General features: G+C 44.6%; 2 protein-coding genes across 2 annotated transcripts; one reads left to right on the top strand and one right to left on the bottom strand.

Moving 5' to 3' along the window:
• The first annotated feature begins 595 nt into the window (after positions 1-595).
• Positions 596-4,434, top strand: LOC123144742 (pre-mRNA-splicing factor ISY1 homolog). The gene is made up of 2 exons (XM_044563965.1): positions 596-1,752; positions 4,118-4,434. The coding sequence occupies exon 1, from the start codon at positions 810-812 to the stop codon at positions 1,743-1,745; it is 936 nt and encodes a 311-aa protein (XP_044419900.1). The 5' UTR covers positions 596-809; the 3' UTR covers positions 1,746-1,752; positions 4,118-4,434.
• Positions 4,435-5,211: 777 nt separating this feature from the next.
• LOC123144741 (transcription termination factor MTERF5, chloroplastic) lies at positions 5,212-7,691 on the bottom strand. The gene is made up of 4 exons (XM_044563964.1): positions 7,482-7,691; positions 6,888-6,937; positions 6,569-6,790; positions 5,212-6,490 (listed from the first exon to the last, which is right to left on the bottom strand). The coding sequence occupies exons 1-4, from the start codon at positions 7,592-7,594 to the stop codon at positions 5,418-5,420; spliced, it is 1,458 nt and encodes a 485-aa protein (XP_044419899.1). The 5' UTR covers positions 7,595-7,691; the 3' UTR covers positions 5,212-5,417.
• Positions 7,692-10,273: the final 2,582 nt, after the last annotated feature.

Here is a 10,273-nt window from a genome sequence, read left to right as displayed (position 1 = left end):
TGCATTACTAGTATAGCTCCTAGCTCTGGACGTGACAGACTTAAACAATTGATGGACAGCTAGCTAGCAAACCACCGTTCTTCTCTGCCATGGTTTGTAGGAGCATAGTACCTATCAATTTCTCTGCAACGAGCCAGCCCCAGCCGGCATGCATGCATGGGCAAACGCATTTTCAAAGCGAAGGTAGTGCCAGACCCTACCGCCAAAGACCCCGACGGTAGGGTATAACTGTGTACCGCCAAGGACCCTGACGGTAGAGTATTTTTAATATTATAACAACATCATAACGTAGTTAAATTCTACCGCCGAAGATTATGGCGGTAGGTAGTGTAACCCTACCGCCAACGGCTATGACGGTAGGAAAAGGGTCAGATCCTGAAATTTTTTGAACCAAAGTCAGATCCTGCTAAAGTTTCACAAAAGGGTCAAAACACGAAATTTAGCCTCGAAGAGAGGCAGGGGAGAGACGAGGGCGCGGGGAATAAGGTTTCGGGAGAAGGGGAGGGAAAAGCAGTCGTGGACCCACAGGACGCGTGGCACACCGAGGAGGCGGTTGATTCCAGCGAGCGACGTGATCAGCCGTTTTAAACACAAGGGTTTTCCTAACCGAAAAGAAAATTTGGTCCAGCGAACGCAGAGCGGATACCAACCAGGTGAGCCATCAAAGCCGCTTCTCTTCCCCTAAAACCTAGCCCGCAAATCCCAATCCAGCCCACGCGCCTCCCCCCCAAACCCTCGTCCCCAAGCTCGCGAACCTCGCCGCCGCCACCGCCCGCACCACCACCGGCCGCTCCGCGCGACCGCCCACCATGGCGCGTAACGAGGAGAAGGCGCAGTCCATGCTGAACCGCTTCATCACGATGAAGCAGGAGGAGAAGCGCAAGCCCCGCGAGCGCCGGCCGTACCTCGCCTCCGAGTGCCGGGACCTCGCTGACGCCGACCGCTGGCGTGGAGAGATCCTGCGCGAGATCGGCGTCAAGGTCGCCGAGATCCAGAACGAGGGCCTCGGGGAGCACCGCCTCCGAGACCTCAACGACGAGATCAACAAGCTCCTCCGCGAGCGCAGCCACTGGGAGCGCCGCATCCTCGAGCTCGGAGGCCGCGACTACTCTCGCAGCTCCAACGCCGCCCTCATGACCGACCTCGACGGCAACATCGTCGCCATCCCCAACCCCTCCGGCCGGGGCCCAGGCTACCGCTACTTTGGCGCTGCCAAGAAGCTCCCCGGCGTCCGTGAGCTATTTGACAAGCCACCTGAGGTCCGCAAGCGCCGCACCCGCTATGAGATCCACAAGCGCATCAATGCCGGGTACTACGGATACTATGACGATGAGGACGGTGTGCTTGAGCCCCTTGAGGCTGCTGCCGAGAAGCGCATGCGGGACGAGGTTGTCACGGAGTGGCACCGGGTGGAGCGTGTGCGGCGGGAGGCCATGAAGAATGTGGTGAGTGGCGAGGTGGCTGCAGCAGGTGGGCGTGGTGGGGAAGCTGCTAGGGAGGTGCTGTTCGAGGAGGTGGAGGAGGAGGTTGAGGAGGAGAGGAGGCTGGAGGAAGAGAGGATGGAAAGAGAGAAGGGGGAAGAGGCTGGGAGGGAGTTTGTCGCACATGTGCCGCTCCCTGATGAGAAGGAGATTGAGCGGATGGTGCTAGAGAAGAAGAAGAAGGAGCTGCTCAGCAAGTACACAAGTGATACCCTGCAAGGCGAGCAGAAGGAGGCTAAGGAGATGCTCAATGTGCAACGCTAGGAGAGATGTATGCTCTTGTTTATCTTGGCTCTAGTAGATTACTTAACTGGTGTAGACTAGGCATGCATCCAAAATACCATACCATAAAGACTGCTCTACTGATTTTTTGTTGCCCTGTAATTTGTGTGTGCCCATTTACTCTTTAGTACCTTCATGCTGCGAATGATTTAATTTTATGAGGCAAAGCCTGTGTTCAATCTTGCAATATGTGAATTATCATTTGCATGGTACCGTTGATTGTGTGCTTTGTTTGAATTTTGAAAGTTGTGCTCATAGTCATGGTATCAACAGCGAAATACTCTGCTCGAGCCTGAGTTAAATATGTATACGGTCAGGTGTTTTGGCCTTAGGTTCGTATACTGCTCATGCGATTAACTGCCTCTGATTAGTTTTGTTCACAAATCTTATTTGAACCTGATGCTCCAAATAAGCAATTTATATGCTGAAATACTGAGTTTAGGCAATAAATTGATACGTCAAATTCATATATGTTGACCATATAAGAATGGCGCAGTATCTTATTTCATTACTTTGCCGTAGTTCATTTAGTTAACGTCGCTGCAGCTATTTTGTATTTTCTGCTGATGAGTTGGCATACACATTGAGTAAGCATTTTGTGCGTCTTTGAAAACCTTTTAAAATCTAGTACAAGAGTATTGTTTGAGTTGATGATTCTTTCGAATGTCCTTTTGACGTACCAAGTTAGATACAGAGGCATAATGCCTTATTGGTGCTGACAACAAGGTGCCTTCTTTTGGGTTACAGTTCAACTGTATATCCGTAGTTCTGTACCAGTGATGGGTTTTAGTTAGTTATTTGATAGAAAACATCTTGCAAGTAGGAAATCATGCTGGTCGGGTGAGTTAACTGACAAGCAGATACTTAGTTTCTTTTTCAGAAACTAATGTGTCTGCTTTGTTCATTTCTTCATCAAACATTTGGTAAAGCAAGTCAGATTTGGTTACACATTCAAAAAATATGCGATTTAGTTCAGAGTTTTTTTGTGCTTATGTCTGATTAGTGATTCCGTTTCTAGAATATTCCTTGTCAACCGAAGCACCTCATTCGCTGTGGGGTGTGTTATGTGTAGGCTGGAACGTGGTCTTGTATATTCGGTTCGTGTTTATTTAATGATGTGGTTTAATTTTATGAGGCAAAGCTGTGTTCTGTCTTGCAATATATAAATTATCATTTGCATTGTTGTATCATTTTTTGCGGTATTCTATTTTGTATTGTATCATTGATTGTGTGCCCATTACTCTTAGAACCTTCATGCTGCGAATGGTTTAATTTTATGAGGCAAAGCCTGTGTTCTGTCTTGCAATATGCGAATTATTATCATTTACATTGTATTGTATCATTGATTGTGTGTTTTGTTTGAATTTTGAAAGTTGTGCTCCTAGGCATTGTATCAACAGTGAAATACTCTACTGGAGCCTGAGTTAAATATGTATATGGTCGGGTGTTTTGGCCTTAGGCGTGTCTATTGCTCATGCAATTCACTGCCTCTGATTAGTTTTGTTCATAAATCTTGTTTGAACCTGATGCTCCAAATAAGCAATTTATATGCTGAAATGTTGAGTTTAGGCAATAAATTGATACATGGAATTCCCATACGTTGACCATATCGCTGCTGAATGGTTAACGTATAAATTGATACATGGAATTCCCATAGGTTTGACCATATCATTAGTTGCCGTAGTTCATTTAGTTAACGTCGCTGCAGCTATTTTGTATTTTCTGCAGATGATCTGTCATACACATCGAGTGAGCATTTTGTGCTTCTTTGAAAACCTTTTAAAATCTACAAGAGTATTGTTTGAAGTTGATGATTCTTTCGAATGTCCTTTCTACCTACCAAGTTAGATACAGAGGGATAATGCCTTATTGGTGCTGACCACAAGATGCTTTCTTCGGGGTTACAGTTGAACTGTATATCTGTAGTTCTGTACTAATGACGGATTTTAGTTATTTATTTGATATGGAAAACATTTTGCAAGCAGGAAATCATGCTGGTCGGGTGAGTTAACTGAGAAGCAGATATACTAGTTTCTTTTTCAGCAACTAATGTGTCTGCTTCGTTCATTTCCTCATCAAACATTTGGTAAAGCAAGTCAGATTTGGGGATACATGCAAAAAAGTACTACATCTGTACCAAAATATAAGACATTTTTGTAGGCTAAACTAGTCTAAAAAACATCTTATATTTTAATACGGAAGGAGTTATATGATTCAGTTTAGATTTTTTTGCGCTTATGGTGTCTGATTAGTGATTCCATTTCTAGAATATTCGTTGCCAACTGAAGCACCTCATTTGCTGTGGCAACACCTCATTTCATCATATCTTAACCTATTTCCCCCCTTCCTGTTAGGTTGGCCATTGCTGAATCCTTCACGGTATTGAGACGAGTGAAGTGCGAGGAGCAATATGTGCAGTGCTGGACAAGCGTTGACGCAACCCTAGAAGATCTGATGCTGAAAACGCTGAAGGGCTTCGCTGCAATCATGTTGATCGATGTGATGTTTATTACCCTAGAATGATTGATGCCAAAAGGGTAAACCTGAGATAGTGGTGGTGAACCGTCACTGTGCATGGATGTGCTGTATTCACTGGCACTGTACAAGTACATCCATTGGCTACGCATATATCTAAAAAACTACTAGACCATAATGAAAGCAATTCTGAACACTCGAAGGATGTTAACCATCTATCTTACCACAGCAGAGATTTTAAGAAGGTCAATGCCCCTTTTATCTGGTTAACATGATCGGTACAAATTTGGCTGACAATTGCTACCTAAACGAATAGGCTGGGGAACAATGTGGAGTGGAATGCCATGGTTGACTGCATCATACGAAGATCAACAATACATGGAAGTGACAAATCTGCACTGAACCTGTCATATTGCCGGGACTTTCCCTTTCCCTGGGAGACCTGGCTACAACATTTAACTTCGAACTTTAACCTCACACACAAGAAAGAAAGAAAGAGAGTGAGTACTCCCTCCGTTCATAAATATAAGAAGTTTTGAATTTTCAATATGAACTACATACATACTGTAATGAGTGAACAAACACACTAAAACGTGTCTATATATATTTGATTTGGAAAAAAGTTACTCCTGCTGACCCATATTAATTGACGTACACTTAGTATAAAGTTGTAGAAAGTGTGCGTCAGTTAATATGGATAGGAAGGAGTAGAGCATTTTATATTTGTGAATGGAGAGAGTAGAATATACGATGGAAGAAATAACGTTCATAAAAAATAAATCAGTAGCAGATAAAAAACATAAACGGGCCAACAAGAACTTGGTAGTATTGAACAACTGCATTTGACATTGCCAACTGAGGGAAGTCACCTAAACTAGCAACCTAAGCCACCAACAGTAAACAGTTATATATCAAAGCTGTTCCTCTCCAAATGCTGCGAGTCCATCAACTGCCATGCAAGTACAGAAGAGCATGACGAAGTAGTTATATATATATCAAAACTGATCCTCTCAAATGCCGCACGTCCATCAACTGCCATGCAACTACAAAAGAGCATGGCGAAGTACAAATTTCCAACATAGTTCTTGTGTGCTGAAAACTATCGATCTACCAGGCTATTAACGCTTGTGCTACAAGCGAACTTGTCAAAACTTGTGCTTTTCTGAGATTGTGATCATATCAAAATCCACCTGATTTCTTTTGTAGAATTTCCTCAAATCTGGTTTCTGAGACTGACAACATCTGGTTCAGAATCAATCTCACCCCACAACCAGTCATCCGAGCATACCGAGGTTTTATCCTCTGCTCTAAACTGTACCCAAAGTACTGCGGAAATTTCACGAGTTCATACCTTGGGTACCCCATCGTCAGAAAATATTCATATTTGGGAATCAAATTTTCTTGCAAGCTGAGAGTGTGAATAATCCCAAATCTATTTACCATAATGCCAATTTCCTCGATGCTGAATTCTCTCTCCAGGAAAAACTCTGTGATCGGCTTCAGCTTTGATTCTATGTTCAAACCAAAAGCTTGGGGACATTTCTGAATAAGAGATGCAGCATCTGCACCGATCGACCGGAAGTAGTCAGCAGTTGGTCTGAGGTTGTCATTGACACTGTAGCTCATGAGATGAGGACATCGTGTGAGGATCTTGCCGATGTTTTCCTTAGAAACTCCTAGTTCAGTAAGGTAGCTCACAGTCATCTCCACCTTCTGCCTGCTATATGTGAGAAATGCAGGGAACCGGCATATCACCTTGCTCCATTGAGCTTTGTTGACACCAATATTCTCCATATAGGCCATCATAGGTTTCAGATTATCTGTCAAGCTGATTCCACATAGCTGAGGCCTCTTCCTGATGATTCCGGGTATGCCTGACCTCGGCACACCAAGCTCAAGCAGTAGCTCCACCAGGGGCTTTATCTTGCGATCCACATTGTAGTATGCAAATGCTGGGAACTTGCGCACGACATTCTTGATCTCCTCATGATCCATGCCGTAGTCCAGTAGGTAGAGCACTAACTCCGGGAGGGCTCCCCCTGAGGTTGGCGTGCTTACTCGAGCAATTGCCTTCTGCTTATTTGAGCTCGTTGGTGTAAGTATCATTGAGTAAGACAAGGACTCCCTTTCCGCGGAAAAAGGATCAGGGAAATTCTCCACCACTTCGACCAAACTATCCCCATGTTCTTTAGAAAGAGCTTCTAGATAGGGAAGGAGAGCATCTCTGATCTCAGGTGTACTCAGCTCCCTTCCTGAAAAATAAATATGTTGTGAAATGTTCAGAACCTATAAGGTACAAAGTTTATAGATAGCAACTTCAAGATGCGAACCTTCAGCATATCGAGATCTGTAAGCACTTTGGAGCTTTGAACTCAGGTGCTCAATGAATCCATCTGATTTGTTGGCGATCCGTGCAGCTACCGCACTTCTCAAACCTTTCTGCCTTAAGAACAGCGATAGCACAGCTTTCGCTTCCTCTCTTTCAGCAGCAAGCAACCTTGAGAGAGCAGTTGTGGAGCTTTGGGCACTGGCCACCAGTAAATCATCAGCATCTGCAACATAGTTCATGTGGACCATAAATATAACTTGCGTATGCGACATACTCCCATGGAGGAGATTTGTTAAGAAGAGATAAACAGATAACCTCACATGATTGTGCATTGCAAATGGGATGTTGTCTGGAAATGAGAGTGTAAAGCCTGTATAAACAGAAGACGGCTATTAGTAATGTTGGAGCCAGTAACTAATGAAGTACGGTATGGAAATCTTAAGTAGATTATCCTTTCAACGTCTCTGGTTCTTACTTCTGTTAAACCAAAAAGAAGCAGTACAGTGCCCCAGTTACCAATGATTGAGCTCCTTCCCAGTCCCAGGTACACGAGTTTACATACAAATCCAGGTTTTGAAAAAGTTTACATATATTATAGACGATGCCGCACAATTATCTTTTTCGGACTTTGATCCCCAAGGAAATCACATTTATTGAGGCAACTCTAACCGGAGACCAGTAAACTGAATCTATTAATATTCGTATAAAAATCTCGACTAAGATTTGCGCCGGTCCTCTCAAATTGCAGGGCAATACCGTATAATCACGAATTTCGCAAAAAAAAAAATACCGTATAATCACGAGGAAACATCGGACAAGCTCCAATCCCTACTCAACTAATACTACTACGATACTAGTACAGGCAGTAATAATGGAACCAATGCCATTAAGAGCGAGCGAGGAAGCGCGCCTACCTGCAGGAGGAGGAGGGGGAGAGGACGAGCCTCCACGGCGGAAGCAGCCGGCCACGGTGTTCGGACGGGGTCAGGTGGAGGCTGAGGCGCGGGGCCGCCTGCAGGCTCGTCATCGCCGCCGGCCGGCCGGGGAGTGGAGCGCCCAAGGAGAGGGGGTGGAGGGGGGTGAAGGAAGAGTAACAGGAGGTGAGGGGCTGAAGCTGTTTGGGACTTTGGGGCTGGGTTTTATCTTGTTCCACAAACAAACACCCGAAACTGAAATATCTCCAATTTTCGTAGACCCCGTTAAAAAATGAGATAAATTTAAGGGTGTTTCTAGGAAATGGCTCTCGGAAGCCCAATTGTACATTACGAAAGTGAAAATTTGAAATTACTTTGCAAACAACCACACTATTAATATATTTTTTAGGTTTGTGGACGAGCTAGTGACAACTACAAGTACTGGAGTGAGCCAACGACACGCCGCCGTCACCGCCCCTCCCTCGTCGGAGCCGGGCAAAACTTGTTAGTAGAAAGCCGGGGAATCATCGTGCTAAAGCCTCAATAGGCCAGCGCACCAGAACAACAACCGTCACCGATCAAGAAAAGAGTAGGTTGAAATACTCGAACATGACCGAAGACGAACAAAGACTGGATCCTAACGGATCCATCGAACCGAATTTCGCGAGATTCGACGAAGACACGCCATCACACGTTCTCTGATGACGCTAGATGCACCATCAGGACGGGGATCGGAAGTGGGAGACATTGTTCCTACTAGGGGACTTTGCCAAAGCCACACAGCCCCAGCCGAGACGCCGAACCAAACAAGAATGAGAGCAGGGTCCCACCCGTCGGCGAGGGGCGATGACGGTGTAATACACCGAGGGTGTCCTCTCGGTGGGAAGCATGGCAGTAGGCCCATTTCGCAAAGGTCCAATGTAAGGGGCAGTCCGGAGGCCCGAATGGATATTAGGAGATGCCAAGATGGAGATGGCATAAGATCGATCAAACCCCATGTAAACTGTCATGGCCGGTTTTCCGGGACATAAAATCCCAGCAAATGACCCTTGTGTCATCATCAGCCCCAGGATTACTATTGCTGGTGGACACTTCCTTGATATAGAATTCCAAGCAGTTACAAGAATTTGAGTACAAGACCATAAAGGTCCATTGGGTATCACAATGATTTCTAGTGGTGGATGACGAAAGCGACTCGTGGATCTCCAACGTTGATGGGACTCCATTTTCACAGGAACAACTGACCTGGCTAATTTCTATCTAGCTTGGCCGCCATGTCTGATTCCTAGGTTGCGGGGGTGTCTTCATAGTGCTCCTCTCCAAATCATGATCTGGTCAACACAATAGCCGGGGGCAAGCCAGTGAGTATGTTTGAATGTACTCACAAACATCATGAACAAAAGATATAATAAAAGCAGGCAGAATGCATGCAACTAACTTTAACAAATTCAGCAATTTTTATGACATGGCAAGAGTTTTAATGTAATCATGTAGAGTAATATAATCGCATAGGAAATCCATGTTAGCCATATGATATTAGCAAAGTATAAGTAATCGTGTTGTTACCAAAATTTTAAAGTCGTGTTTAAGTAGGTAGAACCGTTCCGAAAGAACCCAAGAGAAAAATATAGAAGAATGCCACAATTGGGCGTCTTCGCGACGCCACGCGAAGGGCTTATTCCAAATGAAATCAAAGGCAAAGAGAATTCTAGGCGATAGAACCGCCCGGTGAATTCCAAAAAAAAACATGCCAGTCGGGTATCTGAAGCGACGCCTCGAAAGGTCTTGAAAATAAATGCTACAGTCGGGTATCTAAAGCGACACCTCATAAAGGGCTTATAAGAAAATAAAAACACAAGTATCCAGGTGGTAGAACCTTCCCAAAGATACTAAACATTTCATATGAGAGAAAGGTTTAGTCCATAATAACATTAATGATAATAATCTTCCATCATAAAAAATCAATTTCTGATTTAGTTCTTTTCCTCCGAAGACCACACTAAGACCGACACTTGACCCATCATAGACTGTAGTCCTTAACCGCGGACACGGCTATTGGAATAGGTTTTTACACTCTGCAGAGGTTGTACTCTTTAACCACAAGTAAAGGATTTCTTTAGTCAACTCCGAGACGTTGACTAATCCCGACTACGGCCTTTGGGTTGAAACCACACCTAACCAGCACACACAAGCTTTGACCCTCCGAGTCAGGAATCACCCAAAACAATGGTTAAGTAAAACTCTAAGTGGGAAGGCCTCACGCAACGACCTTCAATAGCATGAACATTCAGCTTCGGTCCTAGACTGGCCATTCATGCCCTCGGACCAAGTGACATGACTACCAGGGCCAACAGTATCATTCACTATGGCCTCTCTGTACGGAGTGTGCACGGAAAAGGATTAACAACTTACTAAACCATACCCTACATGTGGCGGGAACAAGTGGCAGCACGATTCAAGTATGGGGGTTACCGGAATAAGACTCGATCTACGGTCGACTCGGGAGGTTTATATTTTCCTGCAATGATTAGCACAATATATTTCCTTAGTGGTACCCAACAGGGTCACCACCTCGCATGTCCCAACACGCCCTCACTGAACATTCTCGTCACAACGAGATTTCAGTCTCACGGTCACTTTTTCTCTTGACAAATCCTTTCCTGGAGATTAGTCAGAACAGTCATAGGCATATGTGTCACAAATGTTTCATGTTTAGGTGAAGTCAAATACTGACAAGGAACCACATATGCATGATCATCTATATGCAATTTCATATGAGGTAACATAACATG

The sequence above is a fragment of the Triticum aestivum genome, chromosome 6D, assembly GCF_018294505.1.
Source record: "Triticum aestivum cultivar Chinese Spring chromosome 6D, IWGSC CS RefSeq v2.1, whole genome shotgun sequence".
In the NCBI taxonomy this organism is placed as follows: Eukaryota; Viridiplantae; Streptophyta; class Magnoliopsida; order Poales; family Poaceae; genus Triticum; species Triticum aestivum.
This window is presented reverse-complemented; position numbering and strand designations above follow the sequence as displayed.